Genomic DNA, 25,290 nt, shown 5'->3' with positions numbered 1-25,290 from the left:
TTCATTTGTAGGGTCACCTGCAATCAAATACAGAATGACGACAGTAGAAGGGTAGTTCTAATTGTGAGCTTACACAAAAATAATTTAATAATTTAAACCTTTCGCACAAACATGGTCCTTTTCATTTTGCGACAACAAGAACTTTGCTTAAATAAACACTACCGAGTCCGGGGAGAGGAAAATGTGTTCCGGAAAACTAAAATGCATCCCTCCGGAGAAAACGAATCAACAAAATAGCAGCAGAATGGAATGAAATGGTTCTGCATTAAAATAAAACCGAGAATTAAGAGTAAACATAACAAGATTAAAAAGCATAATTCATTGTAATTAAATGAAATACAATAGAACGATACAATGAAAAGCATCCCTTTGCTTTTGTACGAACAAACGAACGAACGAACGAAGTAAAGTAAAGTAAAAACAACAACAGTATAATAAAGAAAACAATATTAAATTTCATTCTGTAATTCTATACAGTTTTGTAAGTTTTAATAGCAACGAGCGAAATGCAATCAAGACGTGACTAAACTGAAATCCAAAAGCGCCAGAGGAACTTACTTTTTTGTCTTAGTCTTTGGGTGTGTGTGTGGATGTTGGGGGGTGTATACTTATGATAATGCAGCAGATAGGAGATAATTGGAACGAGAACTCTTATAGATAAATTAGTGATATAAAAGGTCGATTTTCAAACATTTTGCTTTCACCATAATTTGAACATTTTTAGTGCAAAAGTTAAAAGCTCTATTTGGGAGTACGACAGACCGATGGCAAATATTTAATGTTATATGACCGACTTTTTGAATTACCAAATTACCTCCAACGATTCCCAGAATATTACATTTTTAGTTTTGTAAAATTTTATAAATATTGATTGTATGCCTACGACGTGTGCTTATGGATTTAACTACACACATGATTCTTGCGTGACGAATTTTATAAATCTTTATTTGTAATATCTCGAGAACTCTTCGAGATATTTCGATAATTCAAAGGGTTGTTCTTATAACATTTTTTAAGACCCATCGAACAGTCATACTCTCGATTTGCGTTTTTAACTCGTTCACTAAAAATGTAACATAGGTTTGTATTGTCATTGATAACATGTGGATCAAAATATTTTATTTACCCGTTCCTATCGATTTTAGAATTTATTGTCTAAGCATATATATTGAAATATAACATACACAAATTATAGCTTTCTAGCTCATTTACAATAATTAAAAAAAAATTGTTGAAAATGCTGTATAAAAACGCATTGCTTTGTTTGATATTTTATAGTGTACTGTAAAGGGATTTATGTAATTATCTTGAATTTTTTCTCGTTTAGTTTAAAAAACAGTTAATTATAGTATATAAATATGCATTGATTTGTTCGATATTTATAGTGCACTGTGTAGGGATTTATGAAATTATCTTGAATTTTTTTTAGATGACCTATCGATTTTAGCATTTACTGTCTTAATAGACGACAAGCTAAAGTACAACATAACCAAATTATAGTATTCTAGTCCGATGGTAACTATTTTAAAAATTTAGTATAAAATATAATGCCTGAATTTTGAAGAAATTCTTGTGAACGAGTTGAAATCTAACAATTACAGTAACATAGTTCGATGGCTAATAAAAAATGCCATATGATCGACTTTTTGAATTACCAAAATATCTCGAACGGTTCTCGAAATATTACATTTTTAGTTTTCTCAAATTCTATATATTTTTTATGCATAATCTCTGCGCGTGTAAGAGCAGTTTACTTTTTTGCGTGTGTTTGTATGCATGTTTGGAAACACTTATGATAATGCAGCAGATAGTAGTAGATAATTGAAATTTGCATGAAATTTTGAAACCGTATTTAATAAATTCGTGCCTTACGTCTCTTAATACTTCCATCACAAATATGGTTAGAAATGCTAGTATGTATTATTAGATTGATTTTTGGTTTAGTTTTATTTTTAGATATTTTTACAATCCATTCTATTTAATAAAATATCAAATTCCCTCGTCTACGATATGACTCTTATGAGAGATATGTCTACGATCAAACGTCTGTTTGTTCAAATGTAAGAAGTTTTACAATGAAAACATAATACGAGTACGATACGAGACATGATAACATTTTCATTTTCCTCATCGTTTTCCTTCTCTTGCAGCATTTTTGCTTTTTTAGTTTTTATTTTCATCTCGTGTTACACATTGCAACTCAGACACATATAAGAAACCCATGATAAAAGTCACATATGATATCTATAATTTTTTTTATGACATACAATTTTAATTTTTTTTTTGTTTCAGATTTACCAGAGGGTCCTCCGGTAATCTACGCTGAAAAAATTAGATATGTGGCGACTGATATGCTGAAGGCAAGTTGCACTTCGCCGCCCACCAGCCCTGCGGCTAATCTAACCTGGTTCATCAATGATAAAAAGGTCAGTCGAACATTTTATTTATTTAAACAATAAAAAGTGTTAGTGTATTTGGAATGACTTTTTGAATTACTAAATTATCTCCATGGGTTTGCAAGATATTTCATTTTCAATGCCTCCTAATTTTGCACATATAAATTTAAAGCTTGCGTGCGTAATTTTAAAAATCTTTATTTGTAATATCTTGAGAACACTTCAAAATATTTTGGTAATTCAAAAAGTCGATCTCGTATAACTTTTTATTTGCCATCGAACTGTGATATTCTCTAATTGCGTTTTTAATTCGTTCACCAAAAATATTACTTAATTTGAAATTCATGATTAAAATTCTATTCGTTAGTGCCATAAATTTATCATTCTGATTAAATTCATCAATAGAATTCGAATGTTTTTTCGAAAGCATTCAAATCGGTTGATCCGTGCGCCCGAAATCGTGGACGAAAAATTGTATCCATACATACATATATACAAACATACACACACACATTCATTTTTTCTGAGGTATGCCAAAATGTTCAAAAACCTTCAAATTGTGAAGAAATGTAAAAATTTTGAATTTCGATCTTTGGACGATTACAATAACTTACCCTACGGGAAGTTAATAAGTTCATTATTCTGAAAGTGTTGATACATATAATCCTATGTAAATTGTTTGTACAAAGTCTATTGTAAATATATAGGTCAACGATAAAATAGTAGTACGCTACCCCGTATGGCAGTGTGCCCTTATTATTATTATCTGCTTATAGACTGATGAAAGTATGTTGAATATTCTCCGCGACGTTACAACTATCCATTTCCCGGCGTTATTAAGGGATTTCCTCCATCCTCCATCCCTCGTAGTAAGGGATGAGAGTGTGTGTCTGCTGGAGGGTGAATATGGGGGGGTGCATGTTACGCATTCTCGATTTATTGAAACTGAAGACGCGTAAGGAATCCCTGAGTGGCTGCCTTCACAGCCCCATATACCGGATAATCCGTGCGCCTCGCGCCAAATCTGAGGTTTTCGACCTACTTTTCTCTTCCTTTTCCTCAGAACGAGATGAGAAATATGAAAATATCGATTGTTGGCGAAAACTACAGACGCATGGATAAAATAAAACTTAATTATAATTAAATCAGTCATGTTCTATTCGAAATTTTCACGTTTTTTATTATGAGTAGAAGATTTGTTAATTCACATTCATAGCATACAAGACTGTTTATTATCAAAATACTGAAATCCGCATTTCAACTAAAAATTAATAGAAATTTTAATAACCAACAGTATATAACAATTTTTTTAGATATTAGTAAATCTTACTACTTTCATACTAATTTTGCTACTTTTTAACTTCCCGAAGGAGAAGTTTATGTTTTCATAAAAAAACCCGATTCGCTAATTATATGTTTTCCGAACGTTTCAAGCCATTATGAATCGAATGAAACGGAATTTGGAAAAAGTATGTGTGTGTGTATGTATCTGTGTGTATGTATGTGTGTGTGCGTGTATATGAACAGATTTTTTGCCGTAAATCAACGTTTTTTCAAAAACGGTTGAACCGAATTCAAAACATTCGGCACTTTGATAATCAGAAATATCTATAATCTGGCAATTTGATAGTTGTTAGGCTAAATACCCATGCTCTCACCCTTTCCATCGGCCTTCGCCGCCCTTGGCCCTTTACCCCTGCCCAGGGAATAAAACCCAAATAAATAGAATGTATTTGTTCCTATATCAAATAGGATGAAAGGCGAAAATAAGGGATTACCGCAGAACTTTATATCGGGACGCCCTTGGGGAAGTGTTTTTTATATATATTTACACTCGTTCGGAAGGGCGGCCCATTAGTCCGAGAGCCGATGGCAAAATCGATAGGTAATTGACGATTAAATTATTATTAATGTATTATATATTAATAATTAAAGATTTATAATTTTTTGATTACATGATTGTGTGAGAATGTTCTAGTTTGAGGATTAGTCAGGGAGCCATTAACCGACAGATAATATAATTCAATTTATTATTGATGTTGAATTATTTATTTAAATTGTTGGTGAATGCTGAAATTGAAAAGTGAATTTATAGTTTGCTAAATATGATAGAAAAATTGAGATAACTTAAAAAATTTATTTTGCGCTCTAAGCAAAATTTATGTTTCAGAGAAGAATATCCGTTTGCTGGTCTGTAGAGTTCTTTTTTCTGATGAAGCTTACAAACAAAGTATCAGTTTGTCCATCAGTAGTTTTTCACAAAATATTAGTTTGCCCGTCAGTAGAATTCCTCTTCATGATGAGCCACCTTGCTCTAAGTCCAAAATGTCAGTTTGCTCGTCAGTAGAGTTCTTTTTTGTTTACAGATTAAATAAAAAATAAAAGTCAGCAGGGTCTTTTTTATGATAAAACAACTTAGAGATTCCCCTAAATATCAGTTTGCTTCTCAATAGAGTTATTTTTTATGATTTCCCTAAATAGCAGTTTGCTAGTCAGTAAAGTTATTTTTAAAATTATACATCTTACATTATAAAAGTCTAAAATATCAGTTATAAGGCTCCTTTTTTTGTTAAAATCGCTGAGAAATGGCCCAAAAATCTTAAAAATCTTAAAATCATACATCTTACATTATAAAAGTCTAAAATATCAGTTATAAGGCTCCTTTTTATGTTAAAATCGCTGAGAAATAGCCCAAAAATCTTAAAAATCTTAAAATCATACATCTTACATTATAAAAGTCTAAATTATCAGTTATAAAGCTCCTTTTTATGTTAAAATCGCTGAGAAATAGCCCAAAAATCTTAAAATTTTTAAAATTGTACATCTTACATTATAGAATGTCTAAAATATCAGTTATAAAGCTGCTTTTTTATGTTAAAATTGCTGAGAAATAGCCCAAAAATCTTAAAATTTTTAAAATTATACATCTTACATTATAAAAGTCTAAAATATCAGTTATAAAGCTTTTTTTTATATTAAAATCGCTGAAAAATAGCCCAAAAATCTTAAAATTTCACATAGCTCGTCAGTAGTGTTTTTTTTACCAACATTCTTTACAATTTTCTGAATTGTGAAATTATTTTAATGTATTTCTTGTAAGTATGTTTATTAGCTCGTCTATAGACTTCTTTTGTGTTAATTTTCTGGTAAAAATATCCATATTCTGATTTTACCCATATTTTTCAAGAAATGTACTAACATAATAAACAATAAATAAACAATCAAAAATATTTCGATGGCCCTCAGCAGTACAGTCCTCATTCGACGATGGCATTATACTTTAAATTTATTTTATTAAGAATTAAGATAATTGTTCTTGCGAATTTTACCCCGGCCGTCGGTCTATCTCCGTGGTATTTTTCGAAATAGTCAATTTTCATCAATAAGGTTTCTCCCGTAGGAAAAGCGTGTATAACGTGTAATACGCCGCTCGATTTAACGCTCGTTTATGCTGTATATATGCTGTATGGCGGGGTATTTGGAAAAGGGAATTTTCCATTTTCCAACCAAGGGTAAAGGGATTGATTTTGATTTTTTTATGAAAATTAACTTATGAAAATGTGGTCTACCGACAAGGAAAACTTTTGAAAGAGGAAACTACTGACTAGCGAATTAGAGAAAACTCTAATAAACTACTGAGTTAGATTTTGACTTGAAAAAAATTGTATAACTAAAGCAATGGTCAGTAGGAATCAGAGACATGGATTCCATATAGCAAATATCATTTTTACTTGTGTGGTATTTTCTCCCGAAAATATTTTATAAACATGTCACGTGTAAAAAATAACAAATCCCGAATCCTTCCATCGATTTCATTGATGAAGGGATTTGCTTTTGAATATGAATATGGTCGTAATGAACGAGAAAGGAACTTCGGTCATAAGTTCAAAGTGAGTCTACTAAGGGTTCACCTTTTTTTAAGGGAAAAAACCACTCTTGAAGAGTTTTTCTTAAAGTTATTTCCCGAGGATGTAAATATTTTTAAAGGTTAGGTGTATGTAAGTGATTCTGCGGTCTGACGAAAAAGTTTTGACATCGGATAAAATTTATTTTCATATAGGGTAAGGGTGCACGATTTTATAGTAGTTTATTCCAAATAGTATTAGACTATTGAAATAATTTCTTTTTATTAAATTCAAGTATTCTGTATCAAGTATCTATATTTAATTTTCACATATTAAATCTATATTTAATCGCTTTTTTGCAATTTTTCAAATAATTTGTAAACTTCTATCATGACACTCTACTCTTGTTTTAAACTTTTGGTTTAAAAATAATTTTTTTTTATTTAGTTTAGAAGAAACTAAATTAAATTTGCTACGATTTCATGTGAACAATCAATCTTATGCACCCTTATATATTTTTTCTGCGTAAAATTGATCTAAATTTGCTATTATATATGGTGTAATTGAAAATACATATATGGAACCGAGATATTTTTTAAAATATTTTTATAACTTCGTTCCAGACACTCTCTATTAGTTAGCTTAGCAAAAACTAGATAAAATTTACAACAATTTTGTATAAACTTTCTTAAAAGCCCTGATACTAAATTTTTTAATAAATCTAGTTTGAACTTGTCAATATGAAATCTACAAGTTTGCAGTATTATAGTCGTGACACTTTTTTATAATTCTGCAAATTACTTAAAAACTTTGTTCTGTACACTATTTTTATGTAGCTTAGCAGAAACTACATGAAATTTACTACTATTCCATATAAACAGTCTTGTGCGCTTTCATATAATATTTTTGAGTAAAATTGATCTAAAATCGCTGTTATATATCGCGTAGTTGGAATTATATGTAATAGAGGTTTTTATTCTTTTTTTTTCACATATCTCGAAAACTTCGTCATAGACACTATTTTTTAGTTAGCTTAGCAGAAACTAGATAAAATTTACTAAAATTATATATAAAAAAGCTGATAACCTCCGATACGAATATTTTGAATAAACTCATAATGCAATGTTACGTAATATTAGGGACATTTTTTTACATTTTTTCGAATAACTTGGGAACTTCTATGCAAGTCAACTTAGAAGAATTTTCCAATAGTCCCTTATTCATCTAAATTTTCCTTTCCCCCGTAAACTTTTCAATTCGCCAGCCGACGATAATAATAACGAGGTCATAATAAATTTTCCATTTTGGCGCTTTCAATTTTCAACAGTCATTTTTGAATTTACGATCTCCCGAGCGAGATAAAGTTGTGTCCGAAAAACAGGAGCCTGTAAATTCTTGTAAAGGGTTGAAGAAAGAAGTTTTATGAGAGTTTTGTCTCGAAAGGGTTAAAAGTGTTCTTTGAAAGCTAATCAGATCAGATCAGATCTTTTCGACTTATTAAGATTTCATTATCACGCCGAAACAACTTTGTTCTAAAGGACGAACGAAAGGCGAAGGCGCCTCCTTAGTTATTTAGTTGGATGGACGAACAACAAAAGGCGATAAACGAATCTGATTAATAAGTTTCAGCAGGCGAATTAAGATTTAAGATTGGGAAATATTTAAAATTAAACGGATAATGTGATAGAACTAGGCGTGAGTAAGGCGTTTTTACCTTGAAGCACAAGTTGCATGAAAATCGACGTTCAAAATAGATTTATTACAAATTTTAGTTGCAGAACTTATAAAAGACTGCTTACACATAATATCAGTGAATTTCATCTAAGTTCTGCTAAGCTAACTAGAAAAGAGTGTACAATACAAACTTATCTAGTTATCTAAAAAATTGTAAAAATTGTCCCGTTTATTATAGTATAGACAAGTAGAATGGACAGGGGCGAAACTGAATTATTAAAAATTTTACTATCAGAGCTTATAAGACGGTTTATACAAAATTATTGTAAATTTTATGTTGTTTCTGCTAAGTTAACTAAAAAAGATTGCTTCGAAAGAAGTTTTCAAGTTATTTAAAAAAATGTCGAAATTGACAGGATTATTATGTAGCAGATTTGACCAATACATAAAATCAAACTTCAACTATTTATTTTATCAATTTTTTTGCATAGAACTATATTAAGCTGTTTACTTGAAAAAAGAGTAAATAGAGTAAAAAACAGTGTTGTGAAAAATGTTTTCAAGTTATTTGAAGAATTGTAGAAAAAATGTCCTTAGTATAACATTGAAAATTTGCATATAACATATAGGCGATTTCAAACTCATTTTATGCAAAGTTATAGTCTTAGGGCTTATAAGATAGTTAATACCAAATTAGATTTAATTTTATTTAGTTTCTGCTAAGTTGACTTAAAAAGAGTGCTATGATAGAACTTTTTCACGCTATTTGAAGAATTGTAAAAAAGTATCTCGAATATTGTACTATGAACTTTTACAATGCATATTGACGAGTTCCAGCTAGATTTAGTAAAAAAATTAGTATCATAGCTTGTGAGACTGGTCATGCAGAATTATTGTAAATTTTATCTTATTTGTGCTGAGCTAACTGAAAAAAGTGCTTTGGAATAAGTTTTCATGCTCTTGAATAATTATCAAAATATTTCCCAAAAATTACAATGACATTTTGCAGCATTTATTAAAATAACTTGGAAACTTTTTTAGTTAGCTAGAACTAGATTAATTAATATTTATCTAATAATAATTAACCAAATTTTTGTATAAGAAATCTCTTAAACACCAATATCAAAATTTTTGAATAATTTCACAAGCAATGCATTTTTCAAATTTGCTACATAATACAATACAGGACAGTTTTTACAATTATTTAAATAATATAAAAACTTTATTCGGTATAATTTTTGATAGCTAGCTTAGAAGAAGGTAGATAAAATTTCAAACAATTTTGTATAAACTGCCTTATACACTCTTATACAAAAAAAATTCAATACAGTTTGTCTAAATTATGTATTGCGTAATTTGAAACATATGGATTGAAGTCAATTTTTCACAATAACTTAAAAATTCTGTGTGGTACGTTCTATTTTAGTTCATTAGTTCAAGCAGAAATTAGATAAAATTTACTAAATTTCTGTATAGGAAATCTAATATGCTCCAAAACGAAAATTTTAAATAAAACTAATTTAGTCTCGTATATTACGTAGATTCACCATTGAATATTCAGTATATTTTTCTGAATTTTATTAAATAACTTGACAAATTTGTTTAGGGAATTATTTTCCACTAAGCTTTTTAGAAATTAGATAAAATTTAATATAAATTCCCATCAACCACTTTATATCCTGTAATACATTTTTTTTGAATAAAACTAATTTGAACTGGCAATTTGCATCACCCACAAGTGTGTGCTCAGTAAATTGAACAATTGTCCTTTACCAATTGCCTTGTTCTTACTATAAATATTACGGGCGGCTAAGTCCTTAAATCCTCCTCTATATTTCCATTATCCTTGCAAAAAAATAAATAAAAGCGAGAGAATGATCGCGACTAACGACCTCTCCTAAATGTTTAGGAGATGTACTTAATTCCTGACGTTTGCTGAATACAAAAATCTCAAAAAGGAGAGAAAACGGCGTTCTTTTTAGACCAAAATCTAGAATTGCCTCCAGAGCGGTCATTATAGATCAGAGATTATTGCTAATTCATGCACGAATTAGGACCTTTTATTGTGATAATATATTTTTATGGCAGACAAACCCGAGGAAAGAAAATCGTGCACCCTGAAGGGTTTTCGTAAAAATCGGATAAGTAAGGTGGCGAGCGACATTTTGCTTCAAAAACATGTTTAAATAATCGAATTTTTATTCAATAAATTAATTGGTGTGTGATTTGTACTTGTACTGTATGGAGCCTTTGCATATTATTCAATTTTATACTTTGCCAAACATACTAGCTATTTTACACAAATTATTTAAATGATATACAATATTGAACAAAAAACAAACACGCGTCAAATACATGAACAATGTATATCGTATTATTGTTAAGTGGGAAATGTAAATTTCAGTAAAATCGTATTAAATTATTTTTAATCATAGTAGAATGTTGTATTTTACGTATGTTATACTTTGATATGTCTACTATGGTGACAAATACTGAAATTGATAGTTGTTCTTAGAAATATTCAAGATATTAAAAATAATATAAAAAAGTACCCGACAAATACGAAATTGATTAATTAAGAGAATCAATTTTACAAAATAATTTTAAATCATTTATAAGTACATTGGATACTTGTAATTTAGTTATGTTATACTTTAATATGCCTAGTATAATGGTAAATACCAAATTTGATAAGTTCTCTCAGAAATATTCGAGATATTTGGAATATCATGAAAAAGTACACAGAAGGTCACATACAAAATTCGTTTATTGAGAAAATAAAGTTTACAAAAATGTTTTAAAATATTTATAGGTATACTAGATACTTGTGATTTTCTTATGTTATACTTTAATATGTCTAGTATAACGACGAATACTAAAATTTACAAGTTTTCTTGACAATATTCAAGATATTTGAAATAATATAAGAACAGAGTTCTATTTGAAGCCGGCATTAACGATTTTCTTATCTAAATGTGAGTTTTGAAAAATGTTTTATTTTATGTTCAATTACACTAGAAAGTTGTAATTTAAGTATGTTAAACTTCAATATGTCTACTATAATGACAAATACTGTTATTGATGAGTTTTATCAGAAATATTTGAGATATTTGAAATATTATAAAAAAAGTACCGGAAGGTCACATATAAAATTGATTGATTGAGAGAATAAATTTTACAAAAATGTTTTAAATTATTTTTAATTCTAGGAGAGTATTTTTTTTAAGTTATGTTAGACTTTAATATATTTATTATGAGGACAAATACTAAAATTGACAGGTTTTCTTGGAAATATTCGAGATATTTGAAACATTATGAAAAAGCAACCGGAATGTCACATACAAAACTCATTTATTGAGAAAATAAAGTTTACAAAAATGTTTTAAATTATTTATAGGTATACTAGATACTTGTAATTTTTTTATGTTATACTTTAATATGTCTGGTATAACGACAAATACTAAAATTGATAGATATTCTTGGAACTATTTGCGATATTTAAAATAATTGAAGAAAAAACCTTATTTGAAGCCGCTATTATTGATTGTCCATGTCTTTCTTATCTAGAGGTGAACTTTGAAAAATGTTTTAATTTACTTTCAATTACGCTAGAAAATTGTAATTTAAGTATGTTGAACTTCAATATGTCTATTATGATGACAAATACTAAAATTGATTAGTTTTCTTGGAAATATTTGAAATATTTGAAGTAATATGAAAAAAGTAACCTGTATCGATTTTCTTATCAACATCTTCTTTTCGAATCATTATTTTCCGATCAAAAAATAATCAACATGTCCAACTCAATCAGCTTTCAATTTTCTATTTCAATGTTCAATTTTTTCTTTTTTTCCAGGTGAACCAGATCATGTACCGGAACCACAGGCCGTTCACAAGTTCCATCCTGAACGATTCCGGATCTGATCATTTGACGAACTTATACGTCCACCAGTTTCTCGATTCTCCGGAACATTTGAACACGATAAACATAGTGCACGGGCTGAACAGCCCGGAAAAAGATCCGGGAGAGCCGAGATACGAGCAGACCAAGACAGGTGAGATAAATGTTATATGACGAATATACTCGTCATGGAGAAGTGTCAGAGTAATGTGCATTGACGAGTATATTCCTCGTGATCATTTGCAATTTAAATTGAAACTAGTAGGGTGTATGGCATCGTGCCTTAAGGCAAATTGCTGGAACTTTCCGTACCGTAACGAAATGTTCGAGGAATACTGAATGTTTTCAAATAGATCATTATAAATATTGTAATATTGTCTAATATTTATAAGAATTATATAAACTGAATTCCAAAGTTGGAATTATTTGTTTAAAGTATATTAGAACTTTAGTCAGAATAAAAATAAAATCTTAATTATTTTCGATATACAAAAAAAAATATATATACAATTTTTTTTTGTAAATCAATTATTTTGTTAAGACAAGCAGAAAGTTCTTTGAATCATTTAAATCGGACGCTTAGTTCTCTCAAAAACTGCCATTTTTTACATATTTAGCTCCGTATCTTCGAAATGGCTGGGCCTGCCTTTGCCAAAAACTAATAAACACTTCTCCCAATCATTACTAATTGAATGTTTCTTAGATCATTCAAATCGGATACTCCGATCTCTCAAAAAGTCAATTTCTATTTTCTGCATTCTTTGCTCCGTATCTCCGAAACGGCTGAACCTACCTTTGCCAAAAACTAATCAGCTTTTTCCTATCAATAGGAATCGAATGTTTTTTGAACCATTCAAATCGGTTGATCCGTGCGCCCGAAAACGTGGACGAAAAATTGTATCCATACACACACTCACACACACACATCAATTTTTTCTGAAGTATGCTAAAACTTTCAGAAACCTTCAAAACGTCGAGAAATGTAAAAATTTTCAATTTCGATTTTCGGTCCATTACAATAACTTACCCTACGGGAAGTTAATTAAAAAAAAAAAACAAGTTGTTTAGAATGTTTTGTAAGAGTACTAATTACGAACTTTAATGCATTTTATAATTAAACTACTTTTTGCTTCCCCCATTTTTTTATTTGGATATCTATTTTTTTTAAATAAAAATACCCAAAAAGACATTAATTATTTATATTCTCTTATTGCATATAATTTTGTTATCTTTTCACTTTTACAACGTTATTTACAAAATAATAATAAGATCATTTCAAACAGATTTCGCCGAAGATTTATTTGCTCTTTTGTTCTACAGAATAATTTACCAAGTAATAAAAATTGTCTCCGACTTTTGTTCATGAATTTATTTTAAACTTGAACAGTTTTTTTCTGTAATTGTATAAAGATAATAATAAAAAAGTTTTCTAAGTAGATAGTAATTGAAAATTGAAACTGTTATTATTGAAAATAATTACGTGTTTTAAAATAAATGTGCGAAGTTTATATAGAAATTTATAGAGTGTGTTTATAAAGAAATTGCAATATGTTATTTTTTATCTTTCTGCAATAAAATAAGAGAGCTTGTCCAAAACAATTACATTAGATAAGTTAATGCAAAATATTTTTTCGAGATATTTTTATATTTATAAAATTTTCAATGGAAGAAACTTTATTTTAGTGTACGTCAAGCAACTAGTTAGATAACATGCATTAATGTCGCGATTTCAATGTGGTTTTGACAGAAATTTTGTGAGAGGGCTTATAAGACTATTTATACAGAACGGATATACATCATACGTGATGTATGAAAATTTTGTATAAAGTCACAATGCAATGTTACAAGTATCAATACATTTTAAAATTCGTTACTTGTGATATTTTGGACATTTTTTTCTTAATTTCGGGCACTCTTAACTAGGCTTAGCATAAATGATATAGAATTTATTACAAGTCTGCATTAACAATTTTATAGGTTCCTCTACAAAAAATTTCAATGATAATAAAACTAGCTTGAAGTCTTCATTGTGAAAAATCTGTTGCAAGAAGTCTTCGATATTCCATATCGTTGAGAGAATCCATTAATAAATCGGGCCCAGAAAGGCGAAATCACTAAAGGCGAACATAATTTATTAACATTGTTTTGTAACTTTCATCTGCTCAAAATGTTTTTGTTCTGTTTTCAAATATCGAGAAAACACGTAATAAATTTCTCAACAGTCGTATTAAATCTCGTTCTCGATATCGTTCGATATTGCAAATATTTTGCACAAAATAGATTTATTATCCAATACAATACAAGAAGGGAAGTCGATAGATTGCGAGTGGTGTGTTTTATACGATTATAAGCTTTTTGCTTGTCAGATCAGTCTTTTGTGAAAACTATATTATTTCTCTTTTATTATCGGTATTTGACGTTTCAAAGGAGGAAAATTCATATTAAAATAAAAACAAGATTTTGAAAATGCTTACAAAACTTGTTTTGATTTCAAATGTAATAAAAGTCGATACAAATCATATCCTAGGCTTAGCAGAATTCAAAATTACTTTCAATGCATTTTGCAAATTTGTTAATACACGCGATGATTTTTTTTGAATTTATTTGAATAGTTCAAAACTTTGCTCTTGGCAATTCGATCAACTTAGTTCAGAAAATTATAGACAAAATTTAATAAAATTTGACATAAACAATTTTCTCCGATACAAAAAAATTGGAATAAACGAATTTGAAATACCTCATATATTATGCAAATTTACAATATGGAGACATTTTGTTACACTTCTTCAAATTACTTGGAAAATTCGTTCTACGTACTCTTTTTAGTTAGCTTAGCAAAAACTATATTAGATTTTCAAACAATTGACATAAACAAGCTTTTAAATTTCCACACAAAATTTTTGTATAAACCGTGTTTGAAGTTGCCTAAATATTACATGTAAATTTACTATACAGGGATGTTTTTTAACATTTTTTTAAATAACTTGAAAAATTGTTCCGGGTAACTCTGATACTATAATTTTTAGTAAACTTATTTACAATTCTTCAAATAACAAGAAAATTTGTTCTAAAGAACTATTTTCTAATTAGCTCAGCAGAAACTAGGTAAAATTTATCACGATTTCATATGAACTGATTTATGTACACTTATACAAAAAATTTAAATTAAATTAAAAATTTAGCTAATTTGAACTCACTCTAACGTTTTGTGAAAATAGAATGAATTCGGGACAATTTTTGACGTTTGTGTAAATATCTTAAAAACTTTTCTCTGGACACTCTTCAATAAAATTTAGAACAATTTTATATATATGAGCCAAAACTAGATAAAATTTACAATTTACATATATTTTTTGTACCCCATACAAAATTGTAATTAATACCAAAAGCTCGCCCTAATGTACTGTGAAAATTATATGGATTCGGAACATTTTTTTATATTTTTTCAAATAATATGAAAACTTTTCTGAAAGCATTCTTTTCTTTTTAGCTTGGTAGAAACTGGAAAAAAATTACTACTTTTTCGTATAAATTGTTTTATACGCCATCATATAAAAATTTAAATTAAAACTCATTTGAATTTACATTTGTGAAAATTGTATGGTATTCGGGACTTTTTTTGTAATTTTTCAAATGACTAAAAAAAAGTTCTCACTCTTTTCTAGTTACCTTAGCAGAAACTACAAAAAAATTATTACATTTGCGTATAGACTATTTTATACACTCCCATGCAATTTTTATAATTAAAGCTAGTTAGAACTCGCCGTAATGCACTGTGAAAATTCTATGGACTCGGAATATTTTCTTACATTTGTATAAATAAATTAAATATTTTATTCAGGACACTCTTTTTTGATTAATTTAGCAGAAACTAGATAAAATTTATAACTGTCCCATAAAAACTGTCTTATACACTCCCTTATAAAATTTTTGAATAAACCTCATCACAACTTCAACATGTCTACAAAAACACTGTATTAACCCGCATCATGGCATCGGACAGCAGCGATATCTATTACTATAACTTCCACTATTCAACAAGTTGCCTGTCAATAATATTGCGTTTATCGTACGTGTATCGACTACCACTAGTTAGTTTGTTTGTTGGGCGGATATTTGCATTATTCACACCGCAATTAACAATTTCAGTTATTTGCATCATTTCGATCACTATCAACTGTTAACAATCGGCCCATTCAATTGTTGTTGAATTGTTGAATTGTTGTTTTGTCGCAAATCCGAAATGCAAACATCGACGGCGGCGCGGTTTTACATTTGACGCGTTAGTAATCATTAAATGATGAAAACGCGAAATGGAGAGCATGGAAAATACTAACACAACTGGAATTGATGATTTAGTAAGGGAGCAAGATGAAAACAGGGCTGATTTTGATAATTATACAAATTTCGATTATACAGTGTAATAGAAAAAAGAGAAACACGCAAGATTTATCAAGTGTGAAACGCGATATTAAACATAAACATGACGAAACTACAGACTGCACAAAACAAAACACCCTACTGGACAAACGAATTGAGAGAATTCAATCTAATAGAAAATTATTAATCTCGAATATAGAAATGAATTGCAAAATGTGTTGGTAAACGCATAACTAGATAACGCCTAGACCAATTTGGCAAATTATTTTTTTTAAATGTTATAATTGCCGGAAAAACCCTAAAAACAGCCCTTATCTTTTTCTCATATTCAATCGTTTTCTAACTAAAACGTAGAATCAATTTTAGCTTTATTGCCATTATATAGAGTTTATATTAAATTACAAGCACTGCATACTCCTCCTAAACGATTATTCGGATTTTGATAAATCTTTCTGAAGTTCGTTAAGGAAATTTTCTAGGATGTATGTGATTATAAAGTACTGGGATGTATGTGCAATATTGTAGAAATAAATGAAAAAAATTGCAAAAAACGACATGTCATTGTTTGCATTGAAAATAAATGAAAACTATCATCTGCCAAAAATTTCAATTTACTCATGAACCCAGACAACATTAGAATATGTATAATAAATTTATGATTATGAATAAGAAAAATGAAATGTCTACAATATTATTGCCGAAAAGCAGCTGAGATGTGCCAGAAATTAAAATAATATAAAATACAGTATATGTATGACAGATCGAATTATACATATATAAACAAATATGACAAATTAATTCACTTAAAATATGAAATTAAGTAAGCTTTAATCAGAGCCGGTCATACTTTTGATACGATGCATGCGAAAAATACGAGCGCACGCCTTAAAGGGCGCCTACATACGATTCGGGTATTAAATTTTCAATATAGCTTTATTTTTCAATATATAATTTCTTTGTATCTTTTACTAATCTTTTCACAATATTTTTAAAATTCGTACAAATTTCGCTTTATAACAACAAATGGAATGTAAATATGAATACATACAATTCGGCCCTCACGATAACGATTAAGAGAAATTTAAGATGCAATTTTGGATATCTTAAATAATAAAAAATTAAATTAATTTAATCCAATATGAAGTACCAGTGATATATTATGGTTATGGTTATGTTATACCGTTTGAAAGACTTCAATTTCCAATATAGTGTAGAAATCATCATTTTATAAAGCAGTTCTACATTTAGCATCGCTCTTATTATAAATGTATATGCATTTTGGCATGAAGGGTAATTAAAAAAAACAATAATTATTATTTTTAGGTAAACGGTAAATATTAGTATAGGATATTGAAAAAATGTAGATGTGGGTACAGGACAAAGTCGGGTCATCAAGTTAAATATAAAGTTAGTTTTCTATAACTTTATTATTATTCAACAGCCCTTTAGCGCCCTGTCTATCCACTATGCTGTAACTACCCTTTGGGATGGATAGGAGGGTTTTGTTGGGGGTGTTTTGTGAATTTATAAAATTGTTAACACATATTATTAGTTCGTCACGGCATGACGGACGGAAAATTGTGATTTTTCGCTGAAAACGGCAATGAAAAATAAATGAACGTAATTAATTATGAACGCGAATCAACTGATACGTGATTTATGCACTGAATATTTTACTAATGCTAAATGTATTAAATAATTTATTTTATTAGAATAAAATTATGCTAATAAATATTATGAATCAGGCTTTGTGAAAAGTGCGTCTTCGCTCATGCCTTTATTTTTTAAAAAATACGTTTAAAATTGATGGAAATTTTGAGTGAAGCTAGTTAGCATATTTTATCTAGTTTCTGCTAAGCTAAATGAAAAAGTGTATTTGAAGTACTTAAATAATTTAAAGAAACATATCAAAATTAATTGCTATTATTGATTATATAGGCCGGCGGTGGCGTTATCGGTTAGAGCGTGGGCTAGCAGCAACTAGTTCCAGGTTCGCTGGATCGATTCCCGTTACCGCCGTAGCCCGACATCAGGCAGCTTTGATGTCAAATTTCCACTTGGGATTATAGATCACAATATAATTCCAAGTGGAAATCGTCCTTCGTGGACATAGCTGCAACATCCAATCATACGCAACTATTAGACGTAAGAGCTAATATTAAAAATATCCCACACATAAGGGAATGGTTAATCGATGGATTGCCTCTCATAAATAAGTAGTATTAAATCGTGAACCAACAGCTTATAGAACATACAGGAGTTCTGATTGCTGTTCAAACAATAAAAAAAAAAAAAAAAAATATTGATTATACAATATTTTGACTTAAATTTGATATTTATACTATTACTATAGATAGACATAATTAAAATATAAGATTCAAATTTATAGTTACAATTGTTAAGGGGCACAACTAGTGAAACCGCCTAAAAAAGGTGATTTTTGGGAATTTATATTAAAAAAAAATAACTACTTTATCAAACATTTCAAAATTTTAGGAATATATTTATACATGTTTTAAGAATACATAGTAAAATTGTTGAAGAAAAAAATTTAATATTTTTTAAGTTATCGTTGATCTACAACAGCGTGACAAAAAAAATGCCCTTCACTGCTGCAGGGATTCCGGCCTTCTACGTGGATGAAATTAAAAAAAAATCTTGTTATACTAGATAATATTGTCTGTAAAATAAACTACGACAAAGAAAAAAATCGAAAATTGACAAAATGACGGCGTTTTTTTAAAAAAAAAGTCAAATTTTACCCAAAATTTTGGTCGTTTTTGGACTACCAAAATTCGATTTTTGATCCGATCAAAAAATCGATAGTTCATTTTACGGAGAACTATATATAGAATATGTAAAAAAAAATTGATAGTGATCGGATCATTTGTTTTTGAGTAATCGCTGCAGCAAATTCGAAAAATGCTGTTTCGAGAAAAACGCGTTCAAAGATTAAATGATCGTTATACTATATACTATATAAATACTCTTTAAATGGCTGTGACTCAAAAACTATTTAAGATATCGATTTAAAATTTTGGTATGTTATTTTTAAAGGTGTAACCTATCGAAATATGGAAAAATTGAAAATTCGATTTTTTGAAAATTTCACACTAATTGTGCCCCTTAAGGAATATATTCGGGACAAACATCGTGACTCATTTTCTGTATAGTCGCCCTTATATCTGCTTGATTATTATTGTTTTTATTTCAAAACCATCCATAAACCTGTTCGGACTAACACAAAAAGTTCCATCAAAATTGCAATACCCGTTTAGGAGTAGTTCAATGACATACAAACGTTTTCTAATTGTAAATCCAATTATCTACTTCTATTTTTTTTTATCTTTCAGCTCCTCGTAGATCTCGAAGATTTCTGACACCGCCGCCGCCTCAACAGCAGCAGAATCCTCCGACAAGTCCCTACACGACCATAGTACCTATAATTTCGTCTCGAACTTCAAACGTTCCGGAAAAGAAAGAGACTACCATCTTTCTGGAACTGCCGCTGGAGTCGAAATTATTCGAAGATGGCAAATTGAGGCTGAGGTGCGTCGCCGAGCTGTTTCAGCTTTATAGGGCGCACGCCGAAACTGTCGTGGACGAAGGGCCGAGGTTGGCGCCCATTTTGGCGACCAGGGAATCAGGAAGCGGTGAGTAGAAAAAAAAGGAAATTCAATAATAAAAATTAGAGATTGTGAAAAATAGAGATAGAGAAAGGGTGAGAGACACAGATAGTTGAGCATCGTTGTATATATCTTGTTCTATTTTTCTTTGGCATGTGGCTTTTTACCATTAGATTTTTGTCTTCTAAAATGTGAAAGGTGAACTGATGGAATTTCTTTCAGAAAAGTTCATAGTTTCTTTTACTCTAGTCTATGGCTCTCTCCTTGTACCACTAAATTGTTGTCTCTCTCGTGTAGCGCAATTTATACTTATAAGATACTAGTTCTGGAAAATTTATTTATATTTCGAACGTCGTATAGAATCCATTAAGAAGTTTTTCTTCAAAAATTTAATTTGGGCGGGTATTTATTGTAATAATTTAGTCGTTTTTTGATGTTAGACATACACATAATAGATATGATAAATTTTAATAATTTGAATGATGTACAGTTCTGTCTCTTTTACTCCCACTTTTACTCTGTCATTTTTTATCTCTCTCGCATAACAAAACTCACTTAACCGTGATCAGTAGTTAAATTTTACTCACACCTAAGAAGTTTCTCTTCAAAAAAAAAGCCAGACTAGCTGTAAGTGGAATTCTGTCTTAAGGCAATTAAGGCATCGTGCCTTAAGGCAAATTGCTGGAACTTCCCGTACCGCAATTCAAAATTCGAGTAATTAAAAATAATCAATAATAATAATCAGTTAAAGTTGATCAATGATTTGAAACTTTTAATAGAATTTCGAACCATATTAAATCATTCTATCTCAAATCATTTATTTTGAAATATTTTGGAAATTCTGAACTTTTTTTCAAAGCAATCGTACTGATTTAACTGCATAAAGACGAAATATCGAAGCGCGTAAGCGCCGCGTCGCCGTGTAACAAATAAACATATTGGTACGGAACCCATAGGAATGTAAACAAAATTTATACTTATTGTTAAAATCTCTATAAAATATCTAATTATTTGATGCGCATATGTCTAATGTTTATTTTTGACTGCCAAATGGCTCATTTTTTTACTCTTTCTTCCGTATCTCCGAAGTCGTTGCACCTGCCTTTCCAACAGTTCTTCACTCAGTTAATACAAATAAAATGTTTTTTGAATTATTCAAATCGGACGATCCGTTCTTTTAAAAACTGAGTTACCGTTTTTGGCCTTCGCCAAAAACTAATCAGCACGTCTCCTTATCAATACGAATCAAATGTTTTTTGAATTGTTCAAATCGCTTCATCCGTGTTCCCGAAATCGTCGACGAAAATTTGTATCCGCACACACACATACACGCACATGCACACACACATACATCCATTTTTTCTAAAGTATGCCAAAATGTTCAGAAGGTTTTAAAACGTGAAGATATATAAAAATTTTCATTTTCGATTTTTTTTGCGATTACTATAACTTGCCCTACGAAAAGTTAATAAAAATGAATATAATCAAGTCAAAATACCACAAATGATGATAACGGCAAAAAAATATTCATAACATGAGAGAAATCTATATAATTTAGATACAAATATTTTACTTTTCCACTCTGCAGAAAATTTAAAAATGTGGTTAAATACTAGAGTGCGAAGTAAAAAACTAAATAAGCGTTACCGTTTATAGTTTATAGAATCACCGCCTAAGAAGTTTTACTTCTAATTGCGACGGTCAAATTGATTATTATGAAAATATAAAGAAAAATCCTTTCTAATGATTTTCTAAAGAAAAATCTCTCCGATTCCTATTCTGATGGTATGGTGGTACAGACGCGGTCGGTCGGTCGGTATTACTCGTGCCTGTCTGCCGGTATAACTTTACAACGCTTTTGAGGTTATGTAAAGCACTTGAATCGTTGTCGGCTTGTATGGGGGGGACGGGCGGGTGCCCCAACACGTTGGGGTTGGGGTTGGGGTTGGGGCTCTGCTCGACTGGGGAAAATGTTGAACGCTGTTGGAACTGACAGAACCAACCATATAATCTCCATTGTACCGACTCGCTAACGCGCCGAACAAATTATAAATTTGCATTTTACGCGAAATATACGTACCTAACGCTCCATTATATATATGCGGATTGTTCGCGCTAGTTGTACAAGTGCCTACCGACATAAAACGACACGATTATCGAATGAATTGGCCGGAAACACGCCGAAGTGAAACTTCTTAGGCGACGATAGTAATCGATAGTGAGTAAATAAAAAATACAAAGACAACTTAACATAAATTTCATAACAAAAAATAGGAAGATGTATAAAAACCTATAAAGAGCGACATAAATAGATGATGTGTATGACTAGTTGAGATAGACGCATGTCATCAAAGTTTATTATTTTTTATTTGTTTTTATTATGTCATTAAGTAAATCTTGCGCCACCTGTGATAGTAAATATAGATAGCAATATGTTTCCAAGTGAAAATAGCCCTTGCCCGGAATTGCTGCACCAATAAAAAGTCAGCCCTATTAGATTATTTCTAATAACAAGAATCATCAAATATGGATGGATTAACCATTGGGTTATCATTTAAAAATACGATGTAAGGAGAAGTTTCAGCCCAACAGCTCATAGAAGGTTCTGATTGCTGTTAAAAATATAATAAAAAAAAACCTGTGGTAGTATTTGTGAACTCAAATATTACGCCATTTAAAAATATTTTTAAATCACTTAAGCTCTAATTAAATCTATGTGGACTGTTTAACGATATATTTATTCGTCATGGGATCAAAATTAATTTTGCACCAAAATATTTATTTAATTAGTGATGTTGACTCTCAAATTATCAGTAATAAATAGCCATAAAAATTACAAGTGCTGAAAGTCTGCTATCACAGATGGCGCAAGAACTTATTAAATGATGTACGGTAAAAAATATATGAAACTTTTAATTAAATTGCGGACTATCTAAATGTTAATATTAATAGCTAATTTTTTTAGAGTTCTTTTTTCATTAATTCGGAAGCATTTGAATTTTTGGGAGCAAAGAAATTTGAAAATCTTCACATTAAAGACCACCCTAATATATATATATATATATATATATATATATATATATATATATTTATACATATATATATTATATCCTAGGATTAAATCCATAAAATGACTGAATTGTCGAATAAATTGCACAAAACCATATATAATTGCTTTCAACCATTTTGATGTGAAACTTCTCAGGCGGCCGTTTTATAATTGACTAGGTGTAAGTGGCATTTTGCCTTAAGACAACTTGTGTAACCACAGTATACAAAACTAATCCAATTGTGTCACAATGTTTGTACCGAATGCATTCTTAAATTAATTAAACAATTTTAAATTTTATTTATCCGCTGCGTGCATTTATAACCAACTTGAGTAATAAAACCTTTAATGTACAAATAAGAACTGCTTAAATTACAAAGTTGACTAAAACATTGTCAATTTGGATTGTTTCCAAACATTTTGACACAATCCTATTTCATCTTCAGTGGTAAATAGATTAAATTTGGAGTATGTACGCAGGAATCTGTTTCTATGTATATATAGGTATATGTATGTACGTATATATGTATGTATGTTTGAGTGTACATTCTCTCAGATTTGAATCCGCAGAACGTACGTAGTACTCTCTTATTCTGTTACTCGTTCGTAACTACTTAGAGGGATTCCGAGGAGAGGCAACTTGATAGTAATTACACTCATCAGACAAGGGATTTCGGTGCCCTTTTGGGGTCGCACACAATGTAATAACACTCGTAAAAACACACATTTGACATTGACATAGAAAAACACGGCTGAAGGAGCCAAACATACTCATATGATACACCCATATATGCATTTTACAAACAGAAAAATAAGAACAAAAATATTACTCTTTTATCTATCTATCCCAGTATCCTCTACCTTTGAGCACCTTTGATCCCATCCAGCGTTTCCTCCAGAAAAATAATTCTACTTCCGTTTTCTTTCAGGTTAATTAATTATTAATGCTCGAATAACAAGTTTTCCAAGACAAAAAAGCAAACGCACTTCATTAACAGAAGTGGAGCAGGAACTAAGGGCTAAGGGTTGGGGGTCGGGGCTACTAGGGCATACAATTTTAATTTATGCGAAAGGTCGCTGATTGCGAAAACTGGATGAAAAATAAATAATTAACCGCAGTTAATTGAATTCGTACACGTGAAACAAATTTTTACACGAGGAAAACAATCTGGAAAAATAAAGGAGAAAAAATCAGGGTAATAAGATCCACCAGAATTATATAAAATAAAAAACAAGTAAAGTATGGTGTTTCTTTGCAATACTAATTTAAAGTAGAGGGTAAAAAGGGTGTAACTAGCCAAAGCCTTAAATAGGGCCACGTTGATATCAGCAGATAAACAACTAGATTGTCAATTTTGACGAATGTATTGTTAACGTTGTTAGTTTTGTTGTTTTTGACCATTGTTGTTGAGTTTGCAATACCTGAATATAATTTTTAAGTATGCATTATATAATTGTTTCATAAAATGCATTATTATTATTTTTAGATTAGATTCAACCATTTTTCCAGTATAATTCATAAAACTCGAGTGAGACCTTTATTCCTTTATCTCTTTTTCCAACTTTAACTAACTTCACTAAATTTTTATGTACATGAAGAAGTTATGCTCTTTGAGCTTCGCCATATGAGTTTTGTATAAAGTAATAACCGTTCTTGTGAAAAACGAACTAATTTCCATAAAAAGGAAAATCGGGTTGTCATCGTACACCACCATCATCTCGTTAAAGTGGAAAAGTGGAAAAGTGGAAAAGCTCAGCCCAGAGGACCATAACGATAATAACATGCGCACTGAAATATAACACCCACTTATAATAGAAATAGAATGTGTATACTGTATATGTATTTAAATATACTAACTGACCCGGCAAACGTTGTTTTGCTAAGTAAGGTATATTCTAAACAATTTCTGGAGAATCAAAAATATTAGTACTTCAAGCGTTTAAGAATTTTTGAAAATTTTTCCATGCTATCTCCATACGAAACTTTGATTGAATTGCGCTCTATCTAAATGTTAATATTAAAAGCTAAAACTTTCAGAGAATTGTTTTTTATCAATTTGAACCATTTGAGCCATTTTAAGGACCACCCTAATATATATAGAGTAGGGCGAAGCACAAAGGTCCAATTTGATTTTGAGCAAATATTAATTATATTGTGAAAACCAAAAACAATTATCTGACTACGTTTAGTAAGACTGCCACCTACTTCACCATTGTAGAAATGTGCTTTTTTGCTGCTTTCAAAAATTTGTTATCCAGACCTTTTTACCCGATAGGCGGGGTAACTTGGAACTTATTTTAATTTTAAAGGTATTTTACAAAATAATTACATTTTTAACTGATGCTAAAAAGCTATCAACGGAAAAATTACTTTTATTGTGGATTTTCAAAAATTGCCGTTTATCTCCCGATAGCAAAG

At 30.0% G+C, this 25,290-nt stretch overlaps 1 protein-coding gene across 1 annotated transcript in view; it reads left to right on the top strand.

Annotated features, from left to right (window-relative positions):
• LOC113364172 overlaps positions 1 to 19,857 on the top strand; it is a 48,303-nt gene extending 28,446 nt beyond the window's left edge. The window contains exons 3-5 of the mRNA XM_026606652.1: positions 2,293 to 2,426; positions 11,772 to 11,970; positions 19,550 to 19,857. Of these exons, the coding sequence (XP_026462437.1) occupies positions 2,293 to 2,426; positions 11,772 to 11,970; positions 19,550 to 19,857 (641 nt within the window). The remainder of the gene's footprint in view (positions 1 to 2,292; positions 2,427 to 11,771; positions 11,971 to 19,549) is intronic.
• The last annotated feature ends 5,433 nt before the right edge of the window (positions 19,858 to 25,290 follow it).

The sequence above is a fragment of the Ctenocephalides felis genome, unplaced genomic scaffold (assembly GCF_003426905.1).
Source record: "Ctenocephalides felis isolate EL2017-DRISC unplaced genomic scaffold, ASM342690v1 CF-g0.4_SCAFFOLD_00845, whole genome shotgun sequence".
Lineage (NCBI taxonomy): Eukaryota > Metazoa > Arthropoda > Insecta > Siphonaptera > Pulicidae > Ctenocephalides > Ctenocephalides felis.
Note: the sequence above shows the minus strand (reverse complement) of the source record. Positions and strands in the feature narration are given on the sequence as shown.